This window comes from Passer domesticus, chromosome Z, assembly GCF_036417665.1.
Source record: "Passer domesticus isolate bPasDom1 chromosome Z, bPasDom1.hap1, whole genome shotgun sequence".
Lineage (NCBI taxonomy): Eukaryota > Metazoa > Chordata > Aves > Passeriformes > Passeridae > Passer > Passer domesticus.
This window is the reverse complement of record NC_087512.1, coordinates 27,068,999-27,090,265: the sequence shown is the minus strand read 5'-3', so window position 1 is coordinate 27,090,265 and position 21,267 is coordinate 27,068,999. Positions and strand designations below refer to the sequence as shown.

Sequence of the window (21,267 nt, the reverse complement as noted above, 5' to 3'; positions counted from 1 at the left end):
ATCTAGTTTTCTTCTCACATACATAAAGAATCTATACTACTTTCACCACAAAGATGAAATTCACTCAAAGAGCAACAATTAAGAAGAAAACGTAGTGTCACAATAATAACAATAATGAAAAACCCAACATCTCCCCAAACTACTGACTATAAGGAACACAGCTCTCTGTGACAAACACTTTTGAACTTACAGTTGAAATGACTGGTTTTGAATATAAATGTCACCAATATTATATAGAAAGTATCACAGGCTGAGAAAACACATAGGGAATGAGGAAGTCAGCTGTTGCTATAGTGATGCTGATAAGAGTCTCTCAAGTGCCTTTCCTTTTCCCCATGCAACCATAATCAAGTCTAATTTAAAACCAACTCCTCCATTAATTACATCTTTTTCCGGTATCCTGGCATACAAAAACAGGCAAATTAAGAACCATGCATGATACTACATTTCTTGCTTCAGGGAATTTCTTTTAATCTCAGCAGTTTCAAAGTGCATCAGGATAAAACTTGCTGTTTCAAAGCTCAACAAAGGGTCAGTTCTGCTGATTCTTTTACTTGGATCTCTGCTTAACACAAGGCTATAAAAATGTACATATTAGTAAATCACTGATTTGATTGTTACCATTTTACAAACTCAGCTATGCCTGTAATTACTTCAACAAATTAAACCTGCCTGAAAGCTAGTATACATGTTATAAACTTGTTTCTCAAAACGGAAACCAAATGTTTGCAAAAGCATGGTTGCAACTTGTAGTTACTGTTACCATCTTTGCACCCAGTTCACTTTGCCAAGTGACTGACCATTAAAGGCTGCCAGAAAGTCAGTTTCCAGCAGAAAGGTAGTTCCCACTACCTGCACTTCAAAAGTAAGTCTAAAATCTTTTGTGTATCAAATAGTACTTGTGTCATGGACTTTTTTCAACCACAGATAACTTTATGTCATTTAAGGACTGAATTGCTTTAAAGCTCATTAGGCTTAATTTTTAAAAAATAAATTACTACAGATGTTTTAGAAAACCTCCATCACAGCTACCAGCTACTGCAGGGATGTCACAGTAACCATTAACCAAGCTGGACAGAGATGTAGCACCAAGGGCTTTCCATGCAGACAAAACAGTGATTCTAAGTTCTGTAATAGCTCAGTGTCAGAGGGAAGTGCATCACACATTAAGATGTTTCTGCCTTTTAGCACTAAGCCTAAACTATGAGAGAATACTCTATTCACACCATATTAAATGGGCATACTTCATGTGTATGCATAAAAACTGCTGTCAAGAAAAGCAAATAATGACTTCATTCTATGGCAGGAAAAATATCAGCCTCTAACAGACATTGCTATTATTTTATTTGCAAACATCAACTTTTTAATAATGACTAATATTCAGTGTAGATTTAACTTGGAGCAAAATTAATGTAATCTTATTAAGAGACCTAATCACTGAACCCTGCAGTCTACATTGTAACTATGTTGCATTTTCCATTTATTTTACTAAAATTCTTTATGGTTCACAAAACAGGTCCCAGAAATAGATCACACATTAGCTTCAAACCACTGTAACATTACATCGACTGACATAACCCTTGACACTTTTCAGTTTGATCACAGTTGAATTCCCACAGATCGTAAGTGATGTATTTCTGTCTTGAGTATGTCAAAAGCTGCAATACACAAGTGTACAAGCCAAACTGTTTATTCTGCAGAGTTAGTTTCACACAACAATCAGAGCAAAAAAGAGGTGCTGGGAAGACAGCAGGAATACAAATACTGAATGGATCTCAGTAACCAACTTAAGCAGGGGAAGAGCCAAACCTTGCATTTGCTGCCAAATACTTCACAACTAGATTTGTACAGTTCAGGTTTTACCTTTTCAGATTTGTTGCCACAGGCAGACAATTCAAGTTAGCCTAATTTTGACCTAATACATTTACATTTTTCACTGCTACAGACTGATGTCCTTGTGTATTCGCTCTCCTTCTCTACCCCATGAATGAAGTGGAGGCAGACAAGAAGGCTTTAATATTAAATGTAAACAGCTAAAAAGAGGACAAAACCCCTGATACCTGTAGTTTCATACACAGCCACTGTCAAAAAGGCAACCATTTCCAAAAGGTAGACCATTGGTGACTAGGCCATGGCTACCATGCAGTTCATCATTATTCTGTTTACTTTTCCTGTCATGTCTCAATGAGCAATGCTTACTGGTATTTCTTTTGTCTTCCTATCTTGCATTTCCTAATAAAAATACTTTTAGCAATGAGTAACGAGAAATGCTCAAATCCTTTACACATTTTAAACTGTTCTATAACCACAGTACCCAATCAATGTACTTCTGAGGCATCTAGTTAGCTCTTAGTATATCTAACTCAGTACTGAGACCAGCGAGATCAAAATGTCCTTTGCCTCACATATGTCCTTTGCATATGTCAATCCCAAGGAACAGCAAGTACATCAAGGATAAATATGGCAAACTGGACTCAAGCATTTTGTAAGGCAATTTGAATTTTGTGGGCTCTTACCAGCTACATGATTGTTTTATTCTTTTCAGAAAAAGACTGTGCTATCAGATCTGTTATTCAAAGAGAGACAGCAGGTACCTCTCCTTAAGTACTGCATGTACTGTAGGACAAATGCTCCCTTGCGTAGGTAGCTGAAAGCTGCACAGTAAAATGAGGTCATGCTACCCAAAACAGGCAAAGGATTTCATAATGAAATCCTCTTTTGAGACAGGAACACATCCCAGATTGCTAGTTACAAATATAGCAGTGACAGCACCAAGCCTGCCAGAGTCCAGTAAGCATTTGGACAATGCTCTCAGGCACATGGTGTGATACTTGGGGCGTCCTGTGCAGAGCCAAGAGCTGGGCTCAATGAGCATGACTGGTCCCTTCCAACTCAGCATATTCTATGATAACTCACTAATGCTTTTAGTTCTGCTAATGACTGGCCCACAATGCAAGGCCAGGATAACTTGCTACTTTGCCCTTTTACAGTGGCCCTACTCAGACCTTGTATTCAGGCTCCAAACTGACATTCACAGCACCACTTACAGAAAACTGCAAAAAGAAGTAATGACTGCAGGACAGTAACTTCAATGAAGACAAAAACATCTTTTTGCTGGAAAAGTGGACTGTAACACTCCTGCTGCACATGTTCTGCTGTCATGTTTTCACAGTAGCTGCTACACCTCGTTCACCACCAGTCAGACACACCAGCAGCCAGTCTCGTTTGTCAACTTTGGCACAGAATATGTAGACAAGGGGGAGGGAGATGGGGTCTATTTTACAACCAGCTGTCTGCTGCCAGAGGCCGTCTACTTAGCTTGTCACTCAGTTTAGTCCAGCTCTACTCACTCCCTAGTGGAACTTTGAAGAAAGGAGTATTTTCCCCCTTTTTTAAATGAAAGGGGTAGTTACAGAGGAGAGAGCAGAATAAATGTCAACGTAAAGAGGATCATCATAAAGTTGACTTTAGAGATTACAGGTAGCTTTATATCCACACCAATTCTTAAACAACAGATATTACTCATAAAGGTGAAAATAGGTTTGCAAATCCAGATGCCAAAATTTGTATGCTTTCACCCTGTCAAGTTCTAGACTGAAGGAGTGGGATGGGGGGGAAATAACCAAAATCCCTGTTCACTTTTCAGCATGAGAAAGGAACTATTATTGGGTCTACATTCACAGCTGAGCAAACAGGCCCTTCTATCAGCTGCTCTCTTCTGTGTCCCTTTCCAATTTTAACAATAAATCCAAGAAAACATTCTTTGTCACTGGTTGCTAATGCTCCCTAAAACTAGATCCTGGGTCTAATCCTCACCTGGTCCAAAGAGAAAACACACAGTTCCTCCAAGCTATCAGGGACCTGCCCCAATCAGCTGAGGACCTAGCACACCACACATGCACATAATCATTAATTAGATGAAAGCTGGGAGGCAAGGACAACCCCAGCACCTTTCAAGGATGTGCAGTCCAGCATCCCACAGAGATGCATCAGTGATGAAGACAGAAACCAACTGATGAAAGCAGACACAGTGCTATTTCTGAAACAACCAACTCCACATTTAATTGAGTCCCTCAGGCCTTCAAACTGATGTAGCAAAGGGGAGACAGAGAGGCAGCTGAAAAGCCTAGGGACATTCTCCTTCAGGGACAGGGGCACATAAGGATTTTAGGAAACAGGTAAGGGAATAAAATCAGCTGACAAGAAAGGCTCGGACTTCTATCTAAGCTTCTTCCAAACCTATACTGTTCTTCCACCCCACAATGCCCTCAACAAAAACACCCAGAAGAAAGGTAAGGAAGGGACTATTCAGGGATTAGTCAACCTAGTTAGGAACCAAGGATTTATCAAGTAAATCTCAGAGGTAACAGAAACTATGGGAGAAGGAACAGTTGCAGGTAGCTCAGCAGAGTGCTTGGTACAGAGAAGCACAGAAAATGCAATTGGGCTCATTCCAGCAGACAACATACATATGTTATTTGGAGCATGCAACTTCAAAATGCTCACAATTAAAGCAGCATTTAAACAACAAAAAAACCCCCAACCAACCAAGCAAACAGCTGACAAAGCAACCAACATAGCAACAAAACAAGGAAAAAACTAAGTACCCTGAATGACTGTTTGGGTTTTTTTTTCATTTTGCTACTGAGCATCTTATATTCAGAAATTTGCACCTTAACTTAACTTTTCTGTAAACAATAAGAGTAATAAACATGACCTTTGCTTATCTGCTGATTCAATACTCCTCTATTCAATTACAGCAAAGCACTGTTTTGTGGATCTGTCAATCAAGCTTCTGCCCATAGGGAGAACACTTTTTCACAGGCACAAATGTATATGCAGAAATAAGCAGATATATACAAGCTGAATAAATGTACCCACTTATTTTGATTTTTTTCTGCACTCTGATCTTTCTGGACATTTCTGAAGATGGAATTATTTTTAAAAAATGGAACCACTGGAATAAAGCAACACAATTGACTTTTCAAATTTTTTTAACTGGGCCCAAAAAAATCTACAGTCTTTGGATATAATCATGTAATTTTCTAAATGTCTTGATAACTAAATGTTTTTATAACACTTTCAGTCCTACAAAAGCATAAACATAATTTTTAAAATAAAATGGAGCTACTTGAAAATTAACATGCCAAATCATTTACAAGTTAAAGAAAGTGTGCTAGTGTAAATCTACCCCCTTCCCATCATAATAATTTTCATTTGGTTATAAAACAATTTGGCTAAAATGGAGTACAACAGAAAAAAGTAGATCATATGTATAACTGCGGTGATTATTCCATCTCTTAACATGGTCATCTGAAATGTTTTTTCCATTTCCAAAGGGTTTTGGCTTCTGGAACTTGTATCACACCTGTTATCTGTTACTATATACTATGCAGCAATGTGCATTAAAACCACAGACAGTCTGAGCACAAAAGATTATACTGGATCCACTCTACTGCGCCATATTACTAAGCTAAACATCTTCACTGTTACCAACAACGCACAGAACACTTTTCTTGACTACCAAGTCCAGTTAGATGGTGTAGCCCCGTTTTTATGTGCTTGATCAGATTATAGTCATCTTAAAAGCCTGTGAAATAAGCCAAGATTTTATGAAACAATTATTTCAAACTAAGATCATATGGTCTTTTCATTACATAGAGTAAAATGAAGGGATGTCCTCACAGAAATATTGCATAAGCCTTGTATTTCATACATTGGCTGAGGTATGACAGGAAAAAATATTAACGCCTTTGTCCTTCTCTCCATCAGTCTACCCTACAAACTAGCACATAACTTGCCATCATTCAAACATACTGGCAGTTTTCTTAACAAGTGCAGTACAGAATAGAAATTCTCAGGCAGTGGAATGTTAAGAGATGCTCTGGTCCCAGGCCTGCCTCCATGCAACCTGCAAGAGCATATACTGTAACCATGTAGAAAACCAAAAATGTCATGAAAATATTTGTATAGGTCTTACTAGCATTCACATTAGTCTCCTGAAAAAATGCTTCCTCAAACATTGTAAAGGAAAAAAAAATATATAAAACCACACAGACATCTCTTTCCATGTTAAATTACTACGTGATATGCCCTGGAATGTTTAAAAACATTTCACATTCTTAGTGGATGTCCAGTCCCACTTTCTTATAAGCCCTCCTTTAGTTACAAGTCAGAGAAAACAATTATAAGGAAAAACACAAAGTAAATTCTGGTGAGTAATATTTACAGCATATACATTTAATCCAAGATGTATTTTCAACACAACAGCTGCGACAAGCTATGCAACTCCTATTTCCCAGATCGAGGACATTTGAAAGCCGACACTATTTATTGCACATCTTCACTCTCCAGCTCCTAAATTAATTTTTGTCCATAATAAAATTAACACAATACAGGCTCTAAATACTCATCCTGTTCTTAAAAATCAATTTTCAATAAAATGATTGTTCTCATCAGAAGCACATCCACAGCTGCTTGCAGAGTCCATTTAAGCCAGGAACACCCTGATTCACCCCTTGTAAAACCACTTCTAGTGGCAACAAAATAACACCTCAACTTACCTCAAAAACTACCTTTATTCTTTCTTTTACTGCTGATTACAGTAGAAGAATCTTGATCATGACATTCCTAAGACATTTTCTGCCCAGAAGCCTTTTGACTTTGTACTTGGTCCTCTGTTTATGACATTTAAACTGTTCAGCATTTTGAGTATGCTAATTGCAGTAGCACAAAAACGTGAATTTCCCAAAGTGCAGGATAAACACTCTCCCACTTTTAGCCTGTTTCATTATTTCATATATGCTGCGTAAGAATAGATGAAAATTAAATAGCCTGATCTTTTACTTTGAATGGCTAGCCCATAACCCAGTTCTACTCAGCACTACAATTCTGTAAATTAAAGCTAACCAAAAAATCAACCGAATTCTTATTTAAAAAAACACACCAGCTCACACGCCCCAAAAATAAAAATCTGTATTAAAGGTATTTGTTTCCCCAAGAAACATATTATACAGCTAGCTTTACAAGCAGCATAACACAAAACTAGAAAAGGCTACTAGTTAAGCAACTGAAAACAGAATTTTTAATAATTATTGCCCCTTCTACAGCTGCAGACATAATATACTCCCTACTCTTCTACATTATATTTAGTTTAGCTCAAAAATTACTAATGTGACTCAAAATAGCAGGAATGCATGCTCACCACATCTAAGCTGAAACAGGAATAACTAAATAACTAAAGCTAGCATAGGAACAGATCTTTGCTTGTACTTGTTTTAAATTCTGAATCTCATACAAGTTTTTAGTCTGTCCTGGCCAGTTGTATTCATATGAATGGCTCTCTCTCTACATTTTTGGCTGCATTTAACCTCCATCTGGACTTTCAGTATTTCTGAAACATAATGCAAGATCTGCCTCAAGACAGGCTTTTTGCTGATGCAGGGGTTTACTAAACAACTTCTCGAATGCCACTGGACATAGCAAAATTGACCTTTAAGGAGGAGCACAGGTCAAACTCTGAGACAAAATTGCCCTTTCTCCTTCAACATATAGTGTGACAGTTGAGACCTGGTCACATTGTACTTTAGACTATCTCCCATAGAAGCTACTAGATAAAAAGCTTTGAGCTGCTGGCAAGAAAGATGCTGGGTAAAAGAGAAGGAAATTCTACTGTACTCTTTTCTGCCAAGAATTGTAATGAAAGCCTGTCTTCCAATATTAAATGAAAAAATATATCCACATGGAGTGTGGACCAAGTAATTTCTGTCAATTTCTGAATCTGACTGGCTTCATCTATCTACTGACTCCAGAAATATTGTGGATGAGGAGGAAGAGAGATTACTCCCAACACTGATATTGCATCTGTTTGTAGAAAATTCCTTATTTTCCTCTTGTTTTAAATATAAACCTTTTAAAATCCAAATGCTTATCCTTCTAGCATTGGCAACATACAACAAAAAAAAATCAGTGCTGATGAAAAGCTTTCCAACTTTTTATGCTTTTATATGCAGTGCCTAGAAAATTCTTGACCAGTTTCTGCTACGTTTCAAGAAAACTATATATACAAAAGGACAGATGAACTATGAAAAGCAGATGAACTATGAAAAGCAGATGAATGAAAGGGCATGTATTACAGGAAAAGATCCTCCTGAATGTTCTATCTTTAATGATGGTTGTCCCACACTTCAAAGCATGTTACACTGAGCACACTGAAATTTGACGTTTTTACAGGATAAGGGTTGCTGAAATTTGGTTCTGGGTTCTGAAATGTAGTTACTAATGGTTTTTTTTCCAAAGATTCCAACAGTTCAGATGAAGAAAACAGAGAAACTGTGAAAGATGAGAGGGAGAGCAAGAAAATGCACCCCTCTGTGCAGAAATGAGTGAATGCTGGGGCCAGAAGCACAGTGGAATCCCTACAGCCAAAATGCCATCGCGCAGCACTGGCTTGGATAGTCACCAATATTTCTTCACATAAAGCAGCATCACACACTTGCAACCACAGCAGAACAGAACTAAACACTGGTATTTCTGTCATTCACATGAAAATAATTAAATATTCTAATGAGGTACATCTCATTGGGTGTTTCCCTTCCTTGTGCCTCCTTACCTTCTGAAAAGCTTTTGCAAATCTTTTGCAAATTAACTTATTTTAGAGCACTCAGCCTAGGCAGGTGTCCAAACTGGTAAAACATACCATTCTGCCAACAAATTGTATTTTTCTCTTCAGATGCTTCCACCACTTCTCAATATCATTTCAAAACATAACTGCTGCATAACTTGAATAGCAGGCAGATATTTCTGACTAATTTATTTTTATACCTTTTTTTTTAACCCATATACTTCTCTGGAGGCATTGAAAACCAAGATTTGATCAGTTATTTCACCTACAGCCTTAAAAGAATGAAAACGTCTCAAAGGAAGAATTAAGTATGTTATAGGACTGTGTCTACATCTCTTCTATTTGTCCTGGAACAGGTAATGGTATTCATTACGTACTGTAGATTTCTATACAGAAACAAATTACCATACTAGTAAGAATGAATGCCATGCAAGTATCATTCAGCGATACTTTTTTTTTGGTACATCATGAAAATTTGTTATAAACAATAAAGTAACAAAATTTTCAGACACTAAGCTGCTTGACTGATATGAAAGTAAAAGTGCAATTTCTGCATCCACACAACAGACATGCATAGAGAGTGCAGGTGAAACTTATTTTGCATTTAATGTTGCCCTGAGCAGCGACAGACAGGTATTATTAGGAAAAAGCACAATTTCTTATGGACAGAGATCAGAGCCCCAAAATTATTTAAAGGCAGAAATCAGGCCTCAAGACTGTAACTTACTACCATCCAACCTAAACAATTCTATGATTCTAGTAAAAATAGTACATCTAAGAATAACTTCTAATCATTGCTATTGTCCCATTTTGTGCTTATAGTATGGTATGGAGCCCAGGTAATAAATCCTGAAGTCTGCAGAAACAGCTGTGTTTCAAAAAAAAAAAAAAAACCAAAACCAAAAACAAACCAGTAACAGAAATGGAATAAAATCTAGGCAGATTGTGCAATAATTTGTAGAGCACAGGCACATACAAAAACATTCTCCAGACACTGTGTAAAGTTTTTCTACAAGGTGGGTCATGGGTTTAAAGCAATTAAAAATTCTCTTGAGGAGTTTCAACATAAGAAAAACTTCACCCATTCTTTTCACACACATTGAAAAATCTTTGTTGGCATAAAACCTACATACAAAATCAGTAGTTACCTCATCACAAAACCCCTCTTCATTATGCTAATGTTTCAATCATAAGAAAAACACCCTGATGTGTGAAATAGTGACATCTCAGTGAGACAGGACAAAGTACAGCGAACTGCAGATCTTTGATCTGGCTGAAAGTGCTCTGCATTCTGATGAGAATTTTTGCTGGGATCCTAGGAGATGAAAGGATTTTTTTAAAGTCTGACAGTTAACAGAAGGGGGGAGTTATTCAGAAGAGAACAAAAAGAGGAGCACTGAAAGCAGATGACATCATGCCTCAAACTGGCCTTTACCATCCTACTGACATGTTCCACAATAGGAGTTTCCACGCAGCTATTCTTGAGAGCTCAAGATCCTCTGTGGAGACAGTATGACTGCAGATCCTATGCTTTAAAAGGACAGAAAATTTAAGTAGGTCTAAATATAACAAATATACTTTATTTTGGGATCCTAAATGCATTATGGTAATGCTCCAGAATTTTTGAAACTATGTTCTGCCTCACATTATAGATGGAAAGTCTCCAGTCTACAAAGCTAAAAACTACAAGATCTGTCATTCCCATCTTCAGGAAAACCCCACACTGCAAGCATGGAAATGCCATTACTTCCGTCTGATTCTTCCCACAGGCAGTTTGCCTTTTGTACCAGGAACATCTTCTAACCTTGTAGGGGCCTTGGAACTGATTACCTTTCCCCTCAGGTTCCCAGAAGCTCCAAACACAGGGCAGAGGTATCAAATTTCCCTATTTATACTCTACAAGCAGCCAAGGGGAAAACCACAGGATTTGGGAGCATTCTGACTAATTATGTTCAGTCAAATGCACACACAGTCAACATACCAGGCCATGTACACAAACACTTGTTTGCAATAGACTTGTATACCTCAGAAGAAATAAAATGCAAAAAACAAATTTAAAATCAAGTTTTTCTCTGATACTGCTTTTCTCCTGTTCAGAAGTTTCCTCTCCTTAAATAAAAGTAAAATTGTACTTGGGATTTTCTCATTAAGGCAGAAAAACCAAGATTTCCTGTCAAAGCTCCTCTGCTTCTTTTTTTCCTCTCTACACCCCTCTTTCCTCTCTACACCCCTCATTTATGTTTCATGGTGTGGCCATTTACATGAGACATTTTTCTGTATCAAAAATCCTCACAGCTGCAAAGACCTGTGTTTATAAAAATGTCTTTCATTTTATCTCCAGCCTAAGTGCAAACTGTAAAGACCAACTAAAGGGTCTTCCAAATACCCACATCTCCTATAATCCTGAAGCTAGAACACTTATTTTCACTTGACAGAGAAAATGCTGTTTCAATTATGATTTTTACATGAATTACAGACCTCTCTATGCTGTTTCACTACCTGAACACACATCCATTTTAGGAATAGTTTGGAATGAAGTCTCCTTGAAAGCTGATGCTAATATCACCAACAGACAGCATTTTGCAACACCAAAACACAGGGACAGCAAAGAAGCAGCATCACAGGGACACAAAGAAGAAAAATTTCAGCCAGAGCACGTCTGATAAGCCATGCATCAATACTTTTCTATTCTCTCCATATGGACGACTAAAATCTGCATCAGTGGCAAAATATTATATTTGATATGCACACAGCTATACTTTCACCAGTCATAGTGGAATTTTATCTTAGCAAAATTGTAAATAACCATGATTGCTTTTGAATTGTAACTCTCTCTACTAGAATGTGTTCTTAAGGATAGAAATCCTGTGTTATTACCTGAGGCATTAACCAAGAACATATTGGAACTAAGAAGGATATTTACATGTTAGAGATTCCCATAATACTCTCTCTCTCTTACTATGGCTCATTTTTTATGCTTTTAAGTTTTTGTCACTCTTTCTGAACTTCTTTTTTCAAGAAAGAATCTGTAAAATACATTACAGACACCTCACTATCTGGATTTTATCTGTACCATTTTGAGATTTAGCAATTAAAACTATCCCACTTTCCTTTGCATGTCAGGGAAGTCAAAGGTCTCTTGAAATCCCTAACCCTAGAGGGCCCAACTCCATCATAGAGAAAGTACAGACAGGTGACATAATATAACACATTCAAGAATGTTACTAAAAGGTACTAGAGGGCTTTCATTAAACTGGCTTTACCTTCTTCTGTGGTCATCTCTGCTGTTGCAAGATGGAAAACTGATTTCTGACAACAGATTCTGGTAAGACTAGTGGAATCTTGATCAAAAGGAATCAAAATGCCACTAACCTGCCCTCTGTGAGTGATTCTTCTTCCTACTTTTATTTTTAAACTACAGGATACTGCTAGTATTCACTCATTTCTATTGCTTCCATTTTGAAGTTCCAAGGTTCGGATACTGTCCCAGTAGTACCACAGAATCAGGGACATCTGAAGTCTAATGCAGTCACATACTTAAAACTGTGCATATGCTTAAACCAGCTGTCCAGAAAACATCTTAACTAAAAAAACTCAATCATTATTATTTATAAATAACTACCTGATATTATTTGTAAGGATGCTCTCTCATGCACTTTGACATGATGTGTTACTTTCTCCATCACAAAACTTAGTTCTCAAAATGTGTGTGCAACTGTCATAGAAGAACTAATTTATTCTAGTGATCGGCAATAATTGCTACCCTCTTAAAGTCAACATTGAGAGGTATTGACTTGAAACAAGCAAAAACCTGTACCACAGAACCTGTACACTTCAATCAACACAAAAATAGTTGCCAAAAACCATAACAACTCATGCACAATGTGAACTACACACAGCTTATCTCGGAAACATACGAGTACTAAGGGGATAATATATTTCATTCACCCTTGAATTGATTACCACAGGATGCCCATTTTCATTCTTCTGTGTTCTGAGGAAACAAGCTTCCTTAAGTCCTACACCTACACATCCAAATCCCATGTAATCAATTCAGAAAAATAATGATTCAGAGAAGAAAAAAAGTATTAGAAGGAAAAAGAGTGAACAAACATGACTGCTTATATTTTCAGCATCTCTAAAGTAAAACAAAGCTGCAGGTTGCATTAGCTGCTAACTCAGTATCTCAGATTAACATGCTTGACAGGAGACAATGCCAGAGGTCCAGAGAAGGGCAGCCACAACCATGGAGAAGTTGGCAAGAAAGCCCTTGGCTGTGAGTTGTAAGACAAGTAGATGTGCATACTTTGTGAGAGAGAAATCAAAGCCAAGAAGCTGGAAAGGGTCAGTCTTCAAAGGACAAGACTTCATAGTATTTACTCGTATGACTTAAAGTTCATGTTGAGGGGAAAAGATGCTTACTTGTAAAGGTAGTACTCGGCTTGATCCACTTCTTCTCGTGAAGAAATGTTGTCAACAAACTGATTAAAAAATAAGAAATAAAAGCTTAAAAAAGGAGCACTCACATGAAACATATTAGAAGAAAATAACAAATAACAAAATACATTTGTCTGGAACATTTAGCTGTCTGACAGTACTGAAATTCTTCATATCTCTCCTTGCTCCTAATTCTGGTTTCTTCTAGACTGCTAAAATTCAAATCTTTTTGAACTGAGACAACTCTCTTCCTTAATTCTGAGAAACCTTATTCATCTTGAAAGCCATCTGAGGATTAAACACCTATATCTCGGTATCCTGTATTTTTGCTGTTCCCTTAAATCTTTTGCTCTTTAATCACATCCTTTATTTTAAACATATATTCAGTTCCTTACATTTTTTTGTCACAATTTTGAGAGAGTTTTGACATGCCTCATTGGTTTTTTCCAAAAACCATTATTTTCTCTATAGTTTGCCTGTTGTGCCTATCCATAAGATATATTCTGAAGCACAGGGACAGCAAAATTTTGTATTTCACTATAATCAATGGTCAGAAAAAAATCACCCTCCCATGCTGTACAACACAATTGTCCTCTCATTTACAATCCTGTCTTGTTACAGAACTCCCAGTGCTATCAATTTCTTAGATACAAGCCAAGTTTTCAACCAGACGTTGTCTTATGGTAACAGTGAATCCTGTTTTCCCGTACATTTCACTAACATAAGCATAAAGGTGTTGGAGCACTATGGCATCTTTATAATATAATATCTTTAGTTCAGGATAAGCAAACATGTTCTCAAGGCCAGTACTTCTCTTTACCCTAGGCCTAATCTAAAAACAATAATTCAGCTGACTGGTATTTGGTCTCCTGTTCCTTCATTCTCTTTGCATGCTGTATACATAGAGATCTCATCTTCTGAGCATAGCAATAAACATGCCTGCGTGCTTTACCTACATTCCAGAAAGTAAGAATCTGATGCTAGCTCCAGGTATTGGAAAGTGAAGCTATTTGACAATCAGAAATTGCTATTTCTCCAGGGAAGTCAGCCCAAAGCAGGAAAGGAATAAATCTGATTCATAAAAAGGAGAGGAACACCCATTTTCTTTGTGGACACGGTCTCAGAAGCAATGGTCAAGAATGCCTGATCTGTGTAAATGCTTGCTCTTGTAACTGAACAAAGTGTTCAGTCACTCCTCAGTTAGTGGTGCAAATTATCCCATTAGTGGTATGACTGAGATAATTCAGCTTCTCTGGATAATTTTGAAGACTGAAACTAGTTTGTTGTTTTGTTTTTTAAACAAACAACTTATTTATTCTCCTTCTTCATTACAAACACTCATCTACACAGGGAATTTAAAAACATGTATCTCTGCTTTTCCTCCCCTTTTCCAGATTAACCCATCCAGAGGATGGAACTGGTTATCCTTCCCAGTAAAAATAATGGCTTTGCTTAACCCATGTCAGCATTTGTTCTGCCTCAGTCTGCTGCAGTGAAGGAAAGCTATGAAAGCAAAATATGTCCACCTCTGCCTCACTCTGAAAGAAGCCTGGAAGTGGAAGAAGATAGACAGTGCAGTGTACTAATTCAATGCATTCCCTTAGTAGCCTGGGCTCTTTTGCAGTGCCTAAGGAGGTTGTAAAGCTCTCACAAAGAAACCATAGGAAGGCAGGAAACACATATTAGGGAAATAGACAACCCAATAACAGTGATCCCCAATTTTACTGAGAAAAAAAAATCTGTTTTGAAGACCCTGTGATCTGGGTACTAACTAATGAGTACAAAGTATCAATAAAACAGCTTTATACAGCAACTTAATAGTATAACAAGACATTTATGATTCTGGAACTGCTAACAGAAGTGGTATCATTTATCATCTCTCAGCTCACTTCACTACACAAGCATTCCACAGTCACTTCTACCAGTTTATGATTGGGATTTATTTCCTTACCCGGGCTACTGTCAAAGAGCTGACAGGCAGTTTTCTTTCATAGGTTCTGTCCATTAAGTGGGCTAAGTCAGCTGGAGAAAGCAGAAAAAGTACGTGTTTAATCAACTGGCATAACAGGAAAATCTGCAGAGCCATCATATAACCTAGAATAGAACCTATGTCCATGAAATCAAATTCCAGGCACTTCCATTTTAAAATTGTATGAAAATATACTTTCAAATATTGTTGAACACTTTAACAGAAATATCACACGAGAAAATTCTCAACATGATCCTAACTTCCAAAAAAAAAAAAGTAAAAAAAACCCTACTCTATAAAGTGCTGGATGAAATTAGTATAACTAATATAAGTCACCTAAAACAAAAAATTAGCAGGCATCTTTAAAATTCCCATTTGCTTTCAAGCCTAGCATACGTTGGACAGTGCTTTAGGCATGGATTTTTATTTTAGAGTAAAACAATGAGACATAGAAACATGTAGTAGCATACTGATAAACCTTACAGTTACAAACAGCAATCCAATGAAATCCCATTAATCAAATCGGGCACTGCACCAGTAAGTAGCTTTACAGCATTCTGCTTCAGCAGTCATATAACAATATTAATCTGACCATGCAGGAACTTAAACTTCTGACTGTCGAACAGGCAGCCAGCCATTGCATTTAATGAATTAATTGGAAGCTAAATTAACTTAATTTGGAGTTTTAGCTTTGTTTACCGTTCCTGGAAAATAAAGATTATTCAGAAAGAGTAAGCTGCTCAACATATACTTAGTGTCATCTGTTTGACCATGAACTGAAAATATCAAATCTATAAGCTTTAGAGACTTCAACCATATTCTTTCTTGCTATTCTCCTCCATCTTGAGGACCAGAAAACTAACATATTCCCTCTGCAATATTTGGAGCTTGCTTCCTCCTTTGCAACTGTTACTCAGTGAGTCACCCCTTTGACACCTCACAATAAAGCCCGCTGGCCATCCTTGGCCAGCTGATGGGCTGGCTGGTTTTACAATTAATTTTCCAAAAAGGTCAACCTGCCTCCACACCCGTCAGTGAAATGTAAGATAAGCAGAAACTGCAGCACTACATCAGAATGAACTAACCCTTCTAGTCTTGCAAATTTGTCAGGGGCAGGAAATAGCACTGCATCAGTAAAATGCTCTGTCTCTGAGGGATGCGGTCCACAAAATAAGTGATATCCCTATTTATTACTTTTAAAACAGCTGTATCACAGTGAACACTGGAGGGTACAGTTTTAACAGCACAAATGACATTCATTATATGTAATCTGTCAAATTACAGCATATGGATGAAGTTTTCAGTAAAATGACAGAGCCCTGACTTGGCATAAAGCAGTTGACTCCTAGTCTATAACATGCTGTTGTCTGCCACATAGCAGTATTCCTTGTTTACTTAACAACTTTCCTCCTGTGGAGTTCTTCAAACACAAAATAAGCATTTATCTTCTGCTGAGGAAAAGCAAACTTTTCATGACCAAGAAAGCAAAGAGAAATTTGTGGCAAAGTTTGTAAGGCCAGTACCAGCTCCTGCAAAAGACAGCATAAGATGCTGAAGTGATGTGTGCTATCAAGGACAATGCTTATACAAGTTAACCACTAAAAAAAAAATGCAACTTTTTTAATGGTAAAGAAATTTATATGGCAATACCCTTAAAAGAAGTGTCTAAATGTCTCTGACTCTGTATTATCCATCTCTCCGTAAGTCACAAAGGTCATGATGAAGCACATGGGTAAAGGCACAGGGTGCCTTTACTTCCCAGTAGTGCTACAATTTAGAGAGAAAGGATGCTGTGACCAACCAGCTTATCCCGATCAAAGCACAGGGCAGGTCTTGCCTAAATGAAGCCAACTGTCACCCACCATTCTTAATCTCAATTCTGAAACAGCTGGAAAGAAATGTTTGTTTCCAAATCTGGTATCTTTGATGACACAGCAATGTGGACCTGAGAATCAGAGCTCATTTATCTATTCCAGAACTGTTTTAGTTATGCAGAACCTCCCACATCTAGAAGGCGATCCCTATGACTATTGTGGGCCACACTCAAGTCCTGAGCTTGGCATTTCTTTTGTCTAGGTGCTCATGAAGATTAAGAGCCTGCTCTAGAAAACACTGACTACTTTAGTAGAATATAAACCAAATTAATACAATACCATGAATACAAGATCACACTGTTAGCCATTATACAATGGCTTCCTCTGAGCATCCTCTGAGAGATTTCACACATAGAATTTTAATGACTGACCTTTATTGCTGCCTGCAAAGCTGAAACTCTCCATCAGATTTACATATGGAAAGCACTTACCTATTGAACTCCATATAAACATTAAACACTTATCATCTCCAGTGTAAGAGTCACAACAAAATGGGCTGATTAAATCTAAAATAATAGCAGACAAATTAAGATAATGGAAAATTTAGCTTCGTTTTCAGACAAGTTGCAGTTTCTGCAATAGTATTATTACAGGAATTAATTGCAATGAGTAATTACTTCCTAGACTGTTTTCTGTGAAGAACACCTAAAACCAGACTTTTTTTTCTCAAATTCCTAATTTTTGTAAATCAAGTTTGCTCCCTAAGTTGCTATTCAATAATCAAGACTGAAGTTTCTTCTTAGTTAAAGCATCCTGACAGCAGTACTAGAACGCAAGCATGTGAACACCCAAGTCTCCTAGCATTGCTGGCAGTAAAACCTGAGTGCTTACATTCAGTATAAACCAAGCCAATATTTTAAGGGCCAAGTCAGAATTCTGTGTATATTTTAAGAGATTACATACTGTAAATCCTTTTGTCTGACTCATCAAAAAAACCACTAGTCTATACAATCTCTCATATATGCTGCCTAAAAATACATTTCTACAGAATTAACTCTAAAAATTTAATTTCTCTAAAAATGTATTACTGTATGTTCAAGAACTAAAATTAACTAAACAAACCATAAATATAACTTCAGTCATTCAATTTCGGGCCATGACTTCACAGAGGTCTTTATAACACTGGTATATGAGACATCACGTTCACTTTTGTTTTCATTTGTCCATATTAACTCAGTATCTTGTTGCCTGCAACAGGGTGGCTCAGGACAATGACAGAAAATACTGACCATCACCTTCCAAGTCAGTGATTATGACTTCTAGTACCAGTTTCGTGGCCCAGGAAATCATCATAGTTTCAGTTTGATTCACAGTGTGTATCAACCCACAGAATGTAGCCACACCAACAAGCAGCACATTATCAATATGGGACATATTTGGCCACCATATAACGTCACTTTTATTCTACTTACTCCCTTGTATTCTTAGAAATGGTTCACTCAAGAGAGAGGTCTGATGCAGTGGTGAGAAATGACAATAAAACTGAGATGCAAAGTCTAGCTATCCTGTGTGTGATGGGCAGAGCTAATACCTTAATTCACAGGCTAACTGGTGCTACAAAGAAAGCCTTGTTTTATTTTAAAGACTCAACTAAAATATAAAGGCCAAGGTAAGTATTTTGCCTGAAAAATTTATTTGTTCCACATTTATCTCTGTTTCCACATAACAGGAAAGAACAACAGCTTTGTACTGAACAAGCTTTGAATGGAAAATTATTCATGTCTGTAAGGGCAGCACTGCCACCTGGTGTTGCAAATGAGCCAATTTAGGTAATGTGAATCTTTTTTAAAAAAAAAAAAAAGAAATTTCCTGTCTCACCTGGATTCTGCCATCCCCTGGGACTCTGGTTTCCTTTGTATTTCATTTTTAATAAATGGAATCCAAATTACTACTAGGCAGGCATCTTCCTACCAACAAGCAATTTGCAAATTCCAAATTAACACGTTTTCAATTCCTGTCTTCTTGAACAAAAGCATTTTGGTACACAAAATACAGTCTTGCTCTTTCCTATACATTTTTCAGCAGTGAAGTTTGCTAAACTCATTCATATCTGGATTTTAAACTGTGGTTACAGTGAAGACAATAAAGCATGCCTTACATGCACACAGTAAATGCATTTGTGTCTGGGATAGCACATCACTGCAGCAGAGAAATGGAACTGACTTTACATCAAAAAATACTTCTTTTGCCTTTAAAAGTATCCTCACAACATAGTTTTGTGTAACAACAGTTCTAAAACAACGTCTGAAACACAGAAATAAAAGAGCATTTACTCAACACAAGGAACTCACTCTAGCTGTAATCACCAGTTAGTAGAGACAAGATTATATGTGCAACCAGACAACTGACAGCTCCAGAGCAGACGTCTGCAGGGCTGTCTCCTCTCTGAAAATGCTAGTACAGCTGACACCGTGCTAACTTGTTTTCTCTTTTTTGTGAACACAAAATGAAAATGCAAAGTAGTTCTTTGAAAATCATGGAACAGACATCTGCTCTGGCTCAAGACCATCAGCAGAAGAGCAGCAAGAACTGTTCCTGCCAAACAGTCACAGAAGGTCTTGCCAGGCCCACAGAAAGCCAAACATGGACTGTAACAGCATCAGCACAATGTTTTTTTCTACAGTGGATTTCTATCTTCTATGACACTTGCCATTTTCACCTGGAGGTGTGACTAGTCCAAATGCATCCCAGGGCACAAATCTGTGGCTCCAGCCCAAAACACACAGCATGAGCAGTCCTATTAACAGCAAAGTGTAACATGGTATTTACAGTCTCTGCAGGATCCAAGCTACATACACAAGGACCCACTGACTATTTCTCATTCATGTAGAACCTAATTCCCACCTAAATCCTCATAGACAAATAAAAGAAACAAATTAGTGCATTAAAAGCAGTCTGATTATTTTGTCTGTCCTCCTGCCTGACAAAAACCCCTGAATTTCAGCTGATGATTCTTCTTACAGCCTCATAACCTGTGTTAAAATAACAACCACAGTTCAGGGGCCCAAAAACGAAAACAGACTGTGAATAATGGAGTCTCCAAAACACCTGTGGCACAAAATAAAAAAAGACCAACATCTTTAGCATGGAAAAACGCTTTGCAAGATGCTTTTTATTTAATGAAGTCACCAAAAAGATAGTGGAATTTCAAACATAATCTAGACAAATAATTTTGCTATAAAATTTGTACAGCAGATCTCAGTACCACGTGCAGATACAGTTTAACATATAACTTCTTGAAAATAAAAAGTTTAGCTTCATTCTCCCCCATCCCCCTAAAAAAAAATCTGTAATTCAAGAGGAAACTTCAAACCCTAGGAAAATTTCACCTTTAAAAAGTGTTTTTAAATATAATTGTCCTGTAATACTTATAGAATAGCTTTTTTGTCACACCGCAGTAGTGTTAAAACAATGTCAATCAAGACATCAGTCAGAGACAGTCACACACTTTGGATTTTGTGAAAGAAAAAAATGAGCTCGTAGAAACTGTATATTAAGTAAACAGGCAAATTCAAATGTGTTTCTGCACTATGGCTTTGAATACATATGACAAATTTCTAAACATGTTGAGTGCTTTTTGACATAGATGCTCAGAAGCATATTGTTTCATACCCTTTTTTATTCTGAAGGTCTTACAGATGGTAAGGTAAACAAAAATGAGCTCAGGTTAATTAATTAGACAAAGTGGAGACAAGAAACAAACTCTTCTCACCCAGGTTATGCTCCTCTTTTTTTCTCTTTTCCCATTTTGAGCTATCCACATAGGCTGAAGAAAGAAGAGATCTTCGACCTAATTAAGAAAGAAAACACTATGTAAACTGGGTTATTTACACAGCTCTACACAAACATTTTATTAGGTACACCTTCTTCTGTCACATTTGCAAAGTGGAATGCATTAAACTGTCTTTACGTCAGTAACTACTACTGTAACAATTCAGATTCCTTATATGTGGATCATCTATTACATTGTAATATGTAAAACTGAAGAGCTTTCCCCAGAAGTTTTTTTTTCAGCATGAAACGTATTTTCAAACCTAAACTCCATATTTAAGAAAATACCAAATTTGTAAAGGTAGGAAAAAACCTTCAACAATAAAAGCAACTTCCTTGTGCAGAGCTTTTGTATCAGTTAGCAATTAGCTAAATGTTAAAAAAAAATGGGGAAAAAAACCCCACACAAATATGCTTTGTTGTTGTTGCTGAATAGTTATTTCCACCCATAAAGGCATGCCTCACTGAAAATATTTTCATTTTTATAATCTCCACTCTTTCACCTCCTATGAACTGCAGATTCACTGGAATATTTTTGAAAGCTTTTTCCAAACACTCTTTGTACCACAAAAACCGCTCAAGATGCTGTGCTA

At 37.1% G+C, this 21,267-nt stretch overlaps 1 protein-coding gene across 2 annotated transcripts in view; it reads right to left on the bottom strand.

Moving 5' to 3' along the window:
* Nucleotides 1-21,267, bottom strand: part of MRPS27 (mitochondrial ribosomal protein S27) — a 41,619-nt gene that overhangs the window by 18,985 nt on the left and 1,367 nt on the right. For both annotated transcript variants that reach the window (XM_064403421.1, XM_064403422.1), the window contains exons 2-4: nucleotides 20,616-20,693; nucleotides 15,012-15,082; nucleotides 13,046-13,104 (exon numbers count right to left, since the gene is read on the bottom strand). In XM_064403421.1, the coding sequence (XP_064259491.1) occupies nucleotides 13,046-13,104; nucleotides 15,012-15,082; nucleotides 20,616-20,693 (208 nt within the window). The remainder of the gene's footprint in view (nucleotides 1-13,045; nucleotides 13,105-15,011; nucleotides 15,083-20,615; nucleotides 20,694-21,267) is intronic.